Raw genomic sequence first — 16,802 nt, forward strand, 5'->3', positions numbered from 1 at the left:
TGACCTATGAGTCATCCATATATATATATATATTTTTTTTTACGGAAATACAGATACCAAACAGGTTACAATCCATAAAAAATAGCAGATCCCATTGATTGATTCGTAAAAAAAAAATCTGGGTCTGCACTAGGACATATCCTTTTTTCCCTGCATGTTTGCATCCTTGTAATCTACTGATGGCGTGAATAAATATCAGTGTGATAGTGTGAATAAACAATGTGCACTAACTCCAATACGGATCCGTAAAATAGCAGGGAGCGTGAATAAGGCCTTAGACTTCTATAAAAGTCTCCCACTGTGAGGACATAGTAGGGATAAAATTCACTTTTCTGCCACTTAAGAGATTTTTATGTTGCCTTTACCATAAATCACCAGGGTAGTCCCTGGAGTCTTTGGCTCTGCCCCACCAACCTATTGATAACTCATTCCCTCTTTGGGTATCTATCAATCAAGGCTGGCGGGGCAGGAAGAAGCCACCAGGGTCAGGCTTATGACTTTTGGTTCAGAAAGCATGAAAATGATATCAGGTTCACTTTACTCCGGAGTCACTGAACATAGCCATGAACATTACCAAATAGGACTGGACCTAAATATCACCAAACAACCAACATCAAATAATGGGACGAAAAAAAGAAAGAAAAGTAAATAGTTCCGTATTATAATTCAGTAGTAACTTTCATATTTTTTTTTTCTAAACCAACAACTAGACATTATCTTGATTTGATGAAATTGGATAATGCAATACAATGCATATGTTTTTCTATACAATGCTCTCAGCACTTAAAGGTTTATTTTATAAAACCAGAACTGTGCACCAACACTGTCAATAAATAAACTGGACTTAACTGCCTCTAAATAACCAGTGTATGTTTTCCTAAAATATCTTGCGTCCCTACACAGCAAAAGTGCAGTAAAGAACCTTGCCTCAAGATATTGACCCTTTAGCTCTACTCCACCAGATCAAAACCAGCGCTGAGCTACACCACCATACAGAAAACTAATGGTATAGAAGTAAGCAGAGGGAGATCGTGTCACAGAAAAAGGTACTTTCTGGGTTCATGGCCTTAAGCAAATTGCTCAGAATTCTGTGACAAAGCACCAGGGGCCCAATGAGGAGAAAGATAAATGCTGTCAAGGGCAAATCCGCTTTAGACCCAGTCAAGACTCTCCTGAAGTAAATGTACATCACAGCTGATGGCGCTGGATTCCGCTGTGTTGTCCATATGTTTCCATTTCTGTTTCTAATGTGCATCATCAGAATTCCATGGGGATTGACTTGTCAAGAAACAGCAGAAGAATAAAAGAGGAGAGGATTGGTAAGCATAGTCCAAGAACACGTCTGCTAATGTGTGAATAACGGAAAGCAATAGGAGCCTCGAGTTACACTTCACACAATATTTTCATCCAATTAAAATCTGAACTATGGATATTTCCATTATTTACTATTAGAAATAACCTAGACAAGGTACTTCCAAATTCTTGTCAGATATAGTGGAAGTCTCACATTTGGCTGAGATCACTTCCACCCTTTAGGTCTTCGGAGTATCCAATATCTCATTATCAATTATCCTTAAATACAACATCATCATCTATGCTCAAATGTGTCCATGTACACTGTATTCCTGTAAATGGATACTGTGTCATTTTATCCTGCAAAACTAATAGAATTACCTAATTTACTGCACCCAATAGGGTATTAGTAGCAGTCTACCACTTAGCATTCAAACATTAAAAACATTGTGATATACATAGGCACTACATGTAAATGTGCAATGGGAGTCAATCTATCAGATACACTTGGCGGGGTGTGACCCCTGAGAGGCCCCCACAATTTGAGAATGAAGAACTGGAGCACTGACAGTTTTCCCCACATTCCTTACGTGTACAATGGCACCCCAGCACACCACTGTGCATATGAACTGCAGCACAGCTCTGCTCAAGGCAATGGGGCTGGTTGCAGTTCATTTAGGGGGAATAAGTGCTGCAGTCCCTTTACTCTTGGCATCAGTGGGACCCCAAAGATCAGCCCCCTATCATTCAAAAGAGCTACAATATCCTGCTGACATGCCATCTCTTTATTAGATGGGAACACCTTTTTATTGTTAACGTCACTACAACAAATCCTACTTTATTCATTACATATGACTCTGCACTGCTCCACATGCATTTTTTATTTGATTATCGCAAGACCACTTGTACAATTTCTCTCCATAAGAAAACACAGAGCATGCGCTATCATTATTATATTACTCATGAGCAAAATTGTGTTAATAGAAAGTCCAAGTCAAATACAGTGATTTGGAATTCTAGATCAAGTCCTACAAACAGCATATGGCGCTTCATGCTTCATTCTGGTGGAGAATTAAAACAGGCTATAAACATTAACAGGCTGAAACTATTAACGTTAAAGGGGTAGATCACAAAAAAATAATAATCAACAGGTGCCAGAAAGTGCCAGAGATTTGTAAATTACTTCTATCTTCCAGGACTTATCAGCTGCTGTATGTCCTGCAGGAAGTGGCATTCTTTCCAGTCTGGAGAGCAGGAGAGGTTTTTGATAGGGATTTGCTGCTGCTCTGGGCAGTTCCAGAAATGCACAGAGGTGGCAGCAGAGAGCACTGTGTCAGACTGGAAAGAAAATACCACTTCCTGCAGGACATACAGCAGCTGATTTGAAATATTTTTTTTTGTGAACTACCCCTTTAAGGAAGGTTCAATAACGTACTAATCAACATGTAGCCTAAGTATATATTGAAATGTATGCTGATCACTTGCTCAAAGTGTATCAGGCATTTTGTGAGCACTTAAAGTTTAGAGCTCTATGAAAAAGAACTATAGTCTACCCATTTCATTTTGAGGTGTCTTCCTACATACACTAAGGCAAGGTTTACTGGGAAAGTATATCCTGTTCTACATTCAAATTCCCTATTAGCATCTAACAATATAGCGCCGTCTTTTTCCCATGTGTCTAACCATTCTGCAAGTAATTATATTTCCGAGTAATTAAAACAAATTACTCATTTTTGTTTCCTAATCTAATAAGCATATGCTTATATTGTTATTTTCAGAGAGCTCTGTAGACAACATGCATACATCAATGTAGTTATTACCATAACACAATTATTATTGATATCCATTTTATCCAAGGAAGATGAAATGTTAGACTGACAAAGCTGTGCTGCATAAAGAACTATGGGCACTGAAATGCCCACAATGCCAGGCTTTAGTCTGAACAGATGCAGCAAAGACACTGCCTGACATGCTGACATTTTCCAATAAACAGATATATAGCAAAAATGTACAGAACTATTTTCTTCTGTTCTGAAGCTATAATAAATGCAGCTATAATACAGGTTTTACATAGTTATGTACTTTAAATGGGTTATCCAGCCCTACAAAAACATGGTGAGTCCGACGCTCCAACATTCTCTATGAGAGTTGGACTCCTCTCAGGAGCGCGCGCGCTGGGCTTCGGGTGCTGAAATCTCCGTCACCGGACAGTCTCAAGAAGCGGGACCCGGCGCTATCAGGTACGTATAAGGTGCTTTAGTAGGGGGTCGGGAGCCTGTCACCCCGGCATCGGCCGGTGACAGATTCCCTTTAATTGAAAACCGCACCTGAACTGGAGACAAGTGTTGTCTCTGAAAGAAAGTGGCCAAGTTTTTGTAGCACTGGATAACCCCTTAAATACACTGCTCATCATATCTTTAAATTCACAGTATAAAGCTGTGAAGAGTTTAATAGTTAATTATAAAAACAGCCTAACTGATGGCAACAATCTGTTTCCATTGCTTCATGGAATAGGGAAGGCAGCAGCAGACCGCTGCTATCTTCTATGAGCTGCCCAGACGATCTAGCAACTACCTGGCATTTTTCTGCAGAAAGTAGAAAGCCCACTGAGATGAATAGGACAGTCTTCGGAGTAGCTGTAACAAACCTGTGCGGCAGCAAACAGTACTCATATGGCAAAGAATTCTGTGTACAACGTGTGCACACACACACACACACACACACACACACACACACACACACACACACACACACACACACACACACATATATATATATATATATATTAGAAAATGTACCCGGCGCTGCCCGGGTATAAAGTGTGTGTTAATTAGATTTGTTCCAAGGTCGCCCAGGAGTCAAATCTATGCCCTTGTTTTTTTTCGTTTAAGTGGAAATTGCCAGGAGCCCTATAAATCCCTTTATATGCTATATACCCCGACAGTTCTGCACTGTTTATATAAATTGTAGCTTATGCACATTAGAAATAAACTAAAAATTTTAAACATCCTAAATATCTAATAGCCAAACTAAGATGTCATGTGATCAGACTGTATACACAGCCTGGTTATATACAACATTGGCAGTTTTAAATACAGCCTGGTTATATACAAAGATTGTCAGTGTTATATGCAGCCTGGTTATATGCAACATTGGCAGTGTAATATACAGTCTGGTTATATACAACATTGGCAGTTTTATCTACAGCCTGGTTATATTCAACATTGGTAGTGTTATGCTGAGCCTGGTTATATACAACATTGGTAGTGTTATGCTGAGCCTGGTTATATGCAACATTAGCAGTGTTATATACAGCCTGGTTATGTACAACATTAGTAGTGGTATGCTGAGCCTGGTTATATACAACAATGACAGTGTTAGTGGAGGTCCTGTATACCTGTAGTATATAGTTGGTGGAGATCCTGTATACGTGTACTGTATAGTTCTGGGGTCCTGTATACCTGAAGTGTGTAGTTTGGGGGTCCCCCCGCCGACTGCTGACCATAAGTAAGCTGTGTGTGCAGAAAACTTGCAGCTTATATTAATAAGTACATACACAATCCTGCATCATTATATTCTGGCCCTCTTAGGCACTACCTTTCATTCTTGGTGAGGACAACACAGAAGAGGTTTCAAAGTTTCTAATACTGTATACACTCCCCCCCCTGCAGGTAGCGCCAGTACTGTATACACTCCTCCCCCCTGCAGGTAGCCCCCGTACTGTATACACTCCCCCCCCTGCAGGTAGCCCCTGTACTGCATACACTCCCCCCTTGCAGGTACTCCAATACTGTATACACTCCCTCCCTGCAGGTAGCCCCCATATTGTATACACTCCCCCCACAGGTAGCCCCCATACGGTGTACACCCCCACCCCTGCAGGTAGCCCCCATACTCTACACACTCCCACACTTGCAGGTAGCCCCCATACTCTAAACCCCCCCTTGCAGGTAATCCCTATACTGTATACACTCCACTCCCTGCAGGTAGCCCCCATACTGTATACACTCCCCCACTTCTTGCAGGTTGCCCTCATACTGTATACACCCCCCCCTGCAGGTAGCCTCAATACTGTATACACTCCCTCTGCAAGTATCCCCCATACTGTATACAGTGTCCCCCTTGCAGATAGCCCCCATACTGTATGCACTCCCCCCTTCAGGTAGCCCCCATGCTGTACAAACTCCCCTCTGCAGGTAGTCCCCATGCTGTATACACCCCCCCCAGGTAGCCCCCTTACTGTATACATTTCCCAACACCACCACCTGACAGGTAAGCCCCTTACTGTATACACTGTAAACACACTGTACACTGTTAGGGTGCCTTCACACCTAACGGATCCGCAGCGGATTTCACGCTGTGAATTTGCAGCAAAATCCGTTGTGGATCCAGTGTCATTCAACTCTATGACACTACATACTGACTGATTGAAATCCCGCTGCGAGTATGTAAATTAACCCCCTTAACTTACACTGACAGAGGCAGCCATCATCCCGCCCGCACAGACCGCTGTTAGAACGTGCAGCTCTCTCTTCACGGATCTGGACGCTGCACACACCACTACAGCTTGCTTCGGGGGGGGGGACGGACGTCCAGAGCCATGAAGAGAGAGCTGTGCCCGGCAGCAGCATAGCACTGAACACACTGGAGGGGAGCCTGCACGTTCTAACAGCGGTCTGTGCAGGCGGGATGATGGGCGCCTCTGTCAGTGTAAGTTACGCTTCGGCCGCCGAGGGGGTTAATTTACATACTTGCAGCAGGATGTAAATCCCGCTGCGAGTATGTAGTGTCATAGGGTTGAATGACAATGGATCCGCAGCAGATTTCGTTGTGAATTTGCAGCGTGAAATCCACTGTGGATCCGCTAGGTGTGAAGGCACCCTTACTGTATTTATTTTTGTGGATCTATTGTGAGGCAGCTGGCCCTAGCAACCAATCAGATTCCAGCTCCATGTGAAAATGAAAGTAGTAATCCTATTGGTTGCTAAGGCCTCCAACTGCCATTTCAGCTGCAGCACTAATTATATCACCTGTGTGTGCAGTGTGGAGATTCTCCCATTCATCTCTATGGGGCGCCTCTCTTTCCCCTCCCCCTCCCCTCCTGTACATCTGGCGGGGACGGGACCTTCACTCTTACCTTCCCGGGCACCCAATGTATCTGTGGGCCAAATTTGGGGTTAAACGGTTCAGGCGTTAGGAAATCTATATGGGACTGACAGACAGACAGACTTTCATTTTTATGATATATAGATTATATATATAAAAAATGAAAGAGTGCAGTACATTAAGGCTATGTTCACACAACATAGTTTTTTGAAAGAATGGCCGGCTTTTTCATTTAAAACCAACAACGTTGTTTGGCACTCAAAACAATGGTCATTTCAAACAACGGCCATTGTTTGTATGTTGTGTTAACATGGCCTAAATTATATATCTGGTGAATCTTTTTTTTTGCACAAGTAGAGATGAGCGAATTTACAGTACAAACGACGCAAATCGCTTTGTTAGCTCGGCAATCTGCTGCTTTTGAACTGCCATTCCATGCCACTCCACCTTGGGTGCATGGAAAAGTTGGATCCAGTCCTGAGAAGCGTAGGACTGGATTCAGACTATCCAGGCAGATTGCCGGGCTGACGCTTTGTTTGTACTGTAGATTCACTCATCTCTAAAAGCAAGCATTTTCTATCAAACACCCTTCTAAGCATGGGGGAATCCCCTTAATAAGCCCTTTAAGTAGAATGCTCAAAGATCAGAAATTTCTTAGACTTCATTTTGACACTTATATTACAGCTCAGTACAGTGTCTGAGGTCTTAGTGTCACTTTCCACCTGACATGACAGCCCACAAAATTGACAGAGGCTCAAGGAGAACTACAGTATGCTGATGGTATGCTGATGGTTGAAAGTTGATTCTTTCTTGCTGCTTCTACTCTCAAGACTTTGAATGACATCACGAATCGTGAAGGTGCAAGTTCACAGCTCTGGACATCATATTATACTGCCAAAAGCAATACTTCTGGTTAAAGAGGAGAAACCTTTCCGCAATAAATTCCAAGTAAAAGTTTTCCATTTACAGGTGTACCTTGGATACTAGGTGGGTTGGAGACCCAAGGTTTATTGAAATCAGCACTCTCTCATTTTTCATATTACTTCCCCCAAAAGACAGAACTATTTTAAGCTCCTCTATTAAAGGAGAAGTTTGGCAAACATTTTAATTAAAGTATTGTATTGCCCCCCCCCCCACTCTAAAGTTATACAAATCACCAATGTACACTTATTACAGGAAATGGACATAAAGGGCCACATGTATCATCCGGCGAATGGATAATTTTCGGCGGAAAGTGCCGATTTGCGTCTTTTTTTAAGCAAAAATGGCGGCACTTTCCGCCGAGTACGCCAGGGGGCGGAAAGGGGGCGGAAAAGGGGCGGAGTGGGCGGAACGGAGGGCGCGGACTCAGAGTCCGCGCGATTTATCATCCGTTCCGCCAAAATGTACGCCGAAAACCTACTCCAGTCCTCAGCTGGCGTAGGTTTGCGGCGGTGCGCAACGGCGCGCACGGGATTTATGTAGAGGCAGTCCGCCTCTACATAAATCTCCGTAGCGCCGGAGCTGCGGGGGCATTTTTACGTCCGGCGTAAAAAACGCCGGACTTAATAAATGCCTCCCATAGTGTTTTTTCTTCACTTCCTGGATGAAATGGTGATGTAACAACCCAACTCCGAGAGCTGTGCATGCTGTGGCTGCTGGAGAGGATGATGGCAGGGGGACACTGAGGGACACTGTAGGGACACCGAGCATCCCTCTGCCATCATCCTCTCCAGCAGCCACAGCCCGCACAGCTCTGGGAGTTGGGTTGTGACATCACCATTTTATCCAGGAAGTGAAGCCCTGATGCAGTAGTAAGTGCAGGGAAAAAAGCACTTTATGTGCATTTCCCGTAATAAGTGTATATTGGTGATTTGTATAACTTTTGGCGGGAAATCCAACACTTTAAAAAAAATTTCACTGGACTTCTATAATAGTACACTGTGCAACTTAAGTGAAAATGGAAGACGACAAAGAAAAATATGGTTTTCCCTGCAGATTCACTTCGTAGCTCACCTGCAACCTTTCAGAGGCAAGCACCATGTGCGCGTTAACACAGGCCAGGAGAATACTTCCTGGCAGCTGTAAAAGTCGCTCACAAGCCAGACAACTTATAATAATTTATTAAAAGGCTCTAAAACAAACATCAAAAGGGATATATCTGCAGTGACATTCTATTCCACATTGCCTAATAACTAATTTGTAAAGGAGTGTGTAAGTCTTCACAAGTAAAGCCAAAATCATTTGAGGACACTTTGATATAATGCCACAAAGGATATGAACAGAGGAGGCAGCAGGAGAAGAGAATGGCCACGTGCCATTAAAAGTGCTAATAAAAGAATAATGGAATTTCCTTGTGCTATGAATAAAGACGATACGCTGTACAAGAGGATAAAGGAAAGAGACGAATATCAAACACTGCACCACTTTTTACCTTTCCATCGATTGATCTGCTCCAGCTCTTCTAGAACTTAAGAATTACCTCTCTGGGAAACATTAAAGAGCACCTGTCACCTACATAAGCGTTAGCCTGCCATTTTGTGTACCTAACCTGTTCCCATGAGAATGTAGCCTATTGATTCATCAGTGAGAAATCAATTCAATGAGAAAACCAGCTTGGCCTTCACTAATATTAATTTGTCTACCAAAAGCATTTCGGTCACTTTGTATCCAACCATTGCACATGAATGCACACCAGGATGACGCAATTACATCATGTACAGGTCAAGCACTAATTCAATCTTCAGACGTCTGTATTACATATGAATTAAATGTCAGCTAACAATCCCAACATCAACCTTTTTTTTCCTTAAGACTTTGCGGCCAGTAGTCGGCTGTAGTTTAAAGCCTATTGAACAACTGGATGTTATAAAGGGGCTGTTTTTCTATCTCCAGTACTCAATCTGGCAAGCTTTGGATAACTAATCCATCATCTGAAAACTCATGTCTAAAGCTCGCTTAAGATAATAATCCCCTGGTCTATAATATAAGTATGCTATATTAATAGGAATCTGTAACCCGGACAGACCAGGACAGATTCAGAAGGGTCAGCGTCATCAGGGTAAGTAAAGGCAGGCACCAGGATTGGCAAGAGAGCTGGCACTGGATTAGGCAAGGTAAATAAGTATGCAGTGGTTTATTATTTTATAGCCCTAGAAAGCTGCAGTATGATTTGTAAATGAATCAGAATACCCCTTTAGGGTGCCTTCACACATACCGTATTGCTGTGTATTTATCGCTGCGAGTTTCTCGCACATAAATCCACAGTGATACTGATTGCTATCAAGCCAATGTATGTGTATTTTCACTGCGTGTTTGGTGCGATTTTTACATGCGAGTTTTGATTCTCATATGATTTTCAACACCACAAAAAAAGCAGCTACTTTCATGCGAGTTTGATGAGAGTTTTGTGTGAGAAATAAGCAGCAATACGGTACGTGTGAAGGCACCCTTAGTGTGCATTCACACGTACAGGATCTGCAGCAGATTTGATGGCGCAGATTTGAAGTTGCAGATTTAAAAGCAAATCTGGGCCATCAAATCTGCTACAGATCCTGTATGTGTGACTGTATTAGGGTGTGTTCACAGGTACAGGACCCGCAGCAGATTTGCAGGTGCAGATCCGCAACAGATTTGATATCAATGTAACTAAATAAATGAACACAACATCAAATCTGCGGATTCCTGTGCGTGTGACCACACCTTTAAGGATTTCTTAATAGCTGCAAGTGTGACAGTCACAAGGCAGAACCCCAATGCTGAATACAAAAGTAAGATTATTTAAAAAAAAAATATATAGCTTGTGAGGTGTGACATAAGGCCGTATTACACGGTCCAATGTTCCAGGGGAAGCTTAAGTTCATCTGTCAGCTTAGCGCTTGCTTCCTCCTCATTCTTTGCTTACAGCCTTTGCTATTACATGCACAGAGAGCGGAGAGCAGCAGGAAAGGCCACCCAAATGATTTTTAGATTGTTCAGGCGACCCACTGAAGTTAGCGTCTGCTGCAGACACCCTTATTAAACAGAGCGCTGCACAGCTGACTATCGCTGAACACACTGTAATTTTTCAACAATCCGCTGTGGATCCTGTACATGATAACGCACCCTAAATCTTAGATAAATAAACAACGCAATGATTTGGAAATCTCATACCAATACTTTTTTTAACCAGTCACATGAATAAGGTGCAAATTGCTCCTTCAGCCATTTTTCTTTTGTTGCCACTGTTCCAACTTTGAGATGCTTTGCTGGCATCAAATTAAATGAGATTTTTTTATGGTAAAATGTGACAACTTTGTAATGTGTGCTATTTAGTGAATAAAAGTTAAACACCGCACTACCCCTTAAATTTTGCTGCCTACAAGATAACATATGATCTTTATGTATTTTGGGGTGCTGAATCCAAAAATAACATCCATTTCCTCCAGTCACGTCCAGTTTTTCTGCAAAACGCTGTTTACTAGTAAAATTTTGCAGTTATAATGTAACATTATATATAATTATTTGGAGAAGCTCAGTGTGAAAAAAGATAACTGTGCAGAAAAATATGTAGTAGGTATAACGAAATGGAAGAATACTGAATAAGTAGTTTAAAACTAATAATATATATATTTATGGAACATAGATATCAGGGCAGATGGAACACAAATATGATGGCAGACGCAGGATGCGGAGGGGAGATCTCTTCATGATCCCCTGGCCGGGCCTCAGAGTCGCACTGACACTGATCCCGTCTCGGCAATCTGTAGATCTGGGCTGCAGCAGCTCAGAGTAATATAGCTCTGCTCTAATCAATCAGTGCTGCATTATGTATACTGCAGTAATCTCTATGATAGATCAGTGCAGTTGTATTAGAATTCTCCCCACTTTTCCCATTTTACAAAAATAAATAAAACAAACATATTTGGTATTGCCATGTGCATAATAGTCTGAAGGATTAAATGATCCCATTCCTGATCTTGCATGGTAAATAGTGTAAGTGCAAAAACCCACCAAAGTGCAAAATTGCTGGTCACAAAATTTTTGGTCACATCAAATGCAGAAAAATTGTAATAAAAATTATTAAAAAGTCACATACATGCAAGCAAAGTACTGATAGAAAAAACAGATCATGGCGTAAAAATTGACACCTCACAAAGCCACATACACAAAAAAATAAAAGTGGTTTAAGGATGGGAATAGGGCAATATGAAGAACTTAATTTTTTTTTTTTTTAAGTTTAATTTTTTTTTTTTTTTTAAAGCTATCAAATAAAACAAGTTAGATATCGCTGTTATCGTACAGACTTGAGGAAAAGAGATAACTTGTCAGCTATACCATAGGATAATTGGTGTAAACACGAAACTCATCAAAATACAAAGAATTGCACTTTTTTTCAATTTCAGTGCACAAATAATTTTTTTCTGGTTTCACAGTAAATTTTATGCTGGGCTCATGTGGGTCTGTAAGTGACAAAATGCTAGCGCTGACAAAATGAAAGCACAAAAATTTTAATTGGCTCAATTAATCAAACATTTCTGATTTGTGAAAAAAATTTGACATATTGCATATTTTTTGCCTTCAAATATGAAATCAGCACCTTTCATTTGGTTGAAATCAGCAAAAATATTTAGGTCAGCAGAATTTCAGTTTCAAATGTAGACCAGTGTAATCAGTCTGACCCGTGATTGGTGGTCTGTAATCTAGACAACAAGCTGTCAACATTGGGAGGGAAAGGGCTGTCCTAATTTCTAGAAAATATTTGCCTTACAAATATCTCTCAAAGTATTGTACTAAACAAATCCAATAATCCCAAAGATGCAGTTTACTTGATGGGTTTTAAACTTTACCTTGTGGTCATATGGGTTGTATGAATGAAACAGGTGGGACAGTTCTTTTGTTCGTTGTTTCTTCTGCAAAAGAAAAACACATGTTAGATATACTTAGGCACCAGGTAAACTCATGATAACACTGGTCAACTTTCTATCTATCTATATTTTGCTCTGCAGGAGCGAAATAGTTTTCTACAGAAATGGACAGGGGTGGTAATGGATTACAGGTATTCTGTGTAATACAAGTGTAAGATTAATAATTAAGTCTGTTTTGTACATAGAACTGCTTGTTAAGTGATGTATTCAAAGGTACACAGTTTATATCCCATTCCCTTTGAAGCTGTGTTTACATAAGCATGGCGGGATAATCTGTTGGTAAACACTTCAAAATCTGACAAGTTCTACAAGGGAAGCATCGTCTTGCACAAAATGACATTACAATGGAGAATGCATAGTGACAGTGAACAGTGCAGGACAACAATATTTTATATATGTGTACTGTTATATATATTTGGAAGCTCTTATTGGTTATAACACAACTGCACGATGGTTACTCTGGCACAAAATGGTTTGGAATAAAAGCAGGATGTATACTTCTTGAAGTACCGCAGCTCACATTGCAGACCACTGACACTGAAGAGCTGAGGGCTATAACGCCTCCTTGCGTCTCCACCCATCCCTCTCCCTGATTTATTGGCAGTCAGCTATAAGCTAAGCCCAAATTCCAAATCGTATACACAATATACATGCACAGCGCAGGAACAAGATTTAGCCTCCGAGCTGGAAGCTGACTGTCAATCAAGCAGCAGGGAGGAGAGATGGAGTGAGGCGGTATTAGGCTGCGTTCACACACGTGTGTTGTCATTTTACAGCATAATTTAATTTCAGTAATTAATATTTTCATTTCCATCCAGCCAGCCTTCTCCAATGCTTGTGAACATATCCTAAACATTTGGTAGTCAAGTCTCCTGAAAACCATGTAACAAGTGATGGTTATATCCACATTTGCAACTATTTTTTATTGCTCTAATATGACAAGTATTATATTAAAATATGTATAATTTTCTGTGTATATCTATCTACTGTATGTGTCTCCTCAGCTGCAGTCTGCAAAAGTTACATGACTGTAGTGATTACTTTTTGTCACCATAAATATATAAAATAGCACAGGGTAAAACTATTAGGATTACCCCTGTCCACACGCTCTTTTAGGACACCCCTCTATAGGCCAAAATAGAGAGCTTCTCTGTATAAGTGGTTCTATATGGAGGACTTCAGCTGTCTAGGTCTTGCATGTACCTGTGTAGCACTAAATTTCCAATGCAGGGAAAAATGTCTGCCTGGGTGCTGTTTGCCCCAGACGTGGGACCTGGGGTAGAAGGCTACATTTGAAGAGGGTTGCATCATTACTTTATAATATATATTAAATTATATTTTTTTCACCCACAAAAGTCACCAAGTACATACTGTATAACTGGACACGTTATCATGATGTATAAATAAAACCAATGTTACTGAACCAGATTTCAGTATCTAGTGCGAAGATGTGTCAACCTTTAGATGGATATACATTTCTGTCTTATTGTACACTCATTTATGGCACTAATGGAGAAATAATTTAAGTAATCTCAAGTAGTTTTCAGTTATATAAGTAAATAGGGATCATAAATATTGGTAAGATTGCCCATAATATATTATGAGCCCTTTTGTATGTCCTTTAATATAAATATATATGTCTGTTTGACATTCACGCAAATATTCAGGTTTAGAAGGCAAAATTATAACAAAGCCATATGTAGATGGTGTCTTCTTCCCTTTACATGATTCTATGTACATTCCAATGCACATCAACTTCATGACATAAACCTTATAATCATTAATCAAAGCATCCAAGTATCTCTTAATATCACCATTTCCTCGTACACAATAAAGCTTTAATTACGTTTCCCTATTTTTAATTAAAATCCCACATATGCTATTCCCTTGGCAGGTAAGAATTACTGGAGAAATAGCTTGATCTGCTGTCACATTCAAGTTCTTAGGGAAAAAAACCTTCAGATAAATGATTGGTAAAGACCGTAAACAGTCACAATTTACCATAACTGGTCCTGATTTTAGCAGTTCTCATTGTAACAAAAGAGTTTCATTTCAGCACTCACACTGTTCTAAGTATTGAAGGGAAGATATATTTTTCTCTTTTTTCCAGTTGATCCCACTAATTTTGAAAAGATGAAAAACATCTATAGGGACTGGCTACCACTTGCCATTGGGGCAAGTAAGGATCCAAAAGTTTTGATTTTACCCATATGTTTATTTTCCCATGGAGACGGTCACTGCAAGATACAGTGCGTGTGTTACTTATTTCCATGTCAATCATTTAGCAATGCCTCCCTCTACGTTTCCATATATATATATATATATATATATATATATATATATATATATATAGTGGTACCTTGGTTTGAGAGTAACTTGGTTTAAAAGCGTTTTGGTTTAAGAGCTCAGAGTTTTTAAAAATTGTGACTTGGTTTAAGAGCATTGCTTTGGTTTAAGAGCTCCCTGTACTGGGTGGGAGCGCGAGTGGAAGAGGGGCATGGTCTGCATAGCGGGGTCTACAGCCCTGTATTCTGACCCAGGAACTCTCCCTCACCTTCCAAATCATAGCAGATCCACTTCAGGCTAGGGCTTACATCAGGGGACAGGACTGTGGAGGTAATCTCTCCATAGCTGTAACCCCTCTCTCCCCGGACAGAGAGTGCTGCATGTATGCGCCCACATCTGCCCTGCTCATTCCTTCATGCTCCCTGCAGTCTCTGTCCGTCCTTGTGTTTCCCATCCTCTCCATTACTGTACAGTAACTTATAATATCACATATTCTGCTGTTTCTGAATGTTTAAACAAAAGAATGCCCAAATAGTTCAGTCCTAAACGCACATAGAAATATATATTACACCAAAACAAAGATCCACAAGGGATCAAAAAAGTGCAGGACAATCACAAATAAATATAATTGTATTCTTTATTTAGGTAATTTTAATTTAAAATACATACAAAAATGAATGAAAAAAGATGAAAAGAGGTTGATGGAATGAAACAGAACCATATACTTAAATTGGTGAGGGGACATAGAATTTTTTTTTTATGAGATCATATATTGCACATGCATGGAAGTTAATAAAGACTAAAATAACTGTGGCAATACAGGCACCCTCCACTGGGTAATGAGTAATGTAAGCAGTAGTGATTAGCAGCGAAAGAAAAAGTATACAAGGTAAAAAACCTATTTAAAGCTGCAGTTGCTGAATGAGCAACACACTCAGGTGAAATCACCAAAAAATATATATATACAAATACAAGCTAGGAGGATGCGTGTATTGCAACAAGTCCCACACACCTACTCACCCTACGCACGTTTCGCGTGGCTCGCTTTCTCAAGGGATATGGTTCTGTTTCATTCCATCAACCTCTTTTCATCTTTTTTCATTCATTTTGTATGTATTTTAAATTAAAATTACCTAAATAAAGAATACAATTATATTTATTTGTGATTGTCCTGCACTTTTTTGATCCCTTAGTGGATCTTTGTTTTGGTGTAATATATGTTTCTGAATGTTTGTTTCATTTGTTGTACATGTTGTTTTGGGGTGTGGAACCAATTGTCTGCATTTCTATGATTTCTTATGGGAAAATTTGCTTTGGTTTAAGAGTGGATTTGGATTACAAGCTCAGTCCCGGAACGAATTATGCTCGTAATCCAAGGCACCACTGTGTGTATATATATATATATATATATATATATATATATATATATATATATATATATATATATATATACACACACACACACATACACAACTCCTGGCAAAGCAATTATAAAATGTATACAGTTAGTGGATGGTCATCTGGTATTTTGGACCACATACACACTAATGTATACACACACACACACACACACACATACACACATACATACATACAGTCATGGCCACCAAAAGTTTTGAGAATAATACAAATATTAATTTTTACAAAGTCTACTGCTTCAGTTTATAAAATGGCAATTTGCATATACTTCAGAATGTTATAAAGATTGATCAGCTTAACAGCAATTACTTGCAAAGTCAATATTTGCCTAGAAAATGAACTTTATTCCCCAAAACACATTTCAAGATCATTGCAGCCCTGCCTTACAAGGACCAGCTAACATCGTTTCAGTAATTGCTCCATTAACACAGGTGTGGGTGTTGATGAGGACAGGACTGGAGATCAATCTGTCATGATTAAGAATTACACCACTGGACACTTTAAAAGGAGGCTGGTGCTTGGCATCATTGTTTCTCTTCTGTTAACCATGGTTATCTCTAAAGAAACATGTGCAGTCATCATTGCACTGCACAAAAATGGGGAAGAGTATCGCAGCTAGAAAGATTGCACCTCAGTCAACAATCTATCGCATCATCAAGAACTTCAAGAAGAGAGGTTCCATTGTTGCCAAATAGACTCCAGGGCGCCCAAGAAAGACCAGCAAGCGCCAGGACCATCTCTTAAAAGTGTTTCAGCTGCGGGATAGGGCTACCAGCAGTGCAGAGCTTGCTCAGGAATGGCAGCAGGCAGGTG

General features: G+C 40.2%; 1 protein-coding gene across 1 annotated transcript in view; it reads right to left on the reverse strand.

The window, feature by feature from the left end:
• CDKAL1 (CDK5 regulatory subunit associated protein 1 like 1) overlaps positions 1–16,802 on the reverse strand; it is a 679,847-nt gene that overhangs the window by 121,880 nt on the left and 541,165 nt on the right. The window contains 1 exon segment of the mRNA XM_069957933.1: positions 12,207–12,269. Coding sequence (XP_069814034.1) covers positions 12,207–12,269 — 63 coding nt within the window.

The sequence above is a fragment of the Dendropsophus ebraccatus genome, chromosome 2, assembly GCF_027789765.1.
Source record: "Dendropsophus ebraccatus isolate aDenEbr1 chromosome 2, aDenEbr1.pat, whole genome shotgun sequence".
Lineage (NCBI taxonomy): Eukaryota > Metazoa > Chordata > Amphibia > Anura > Hylidae > Dendropsophus > Dendropsophus ebraccatus.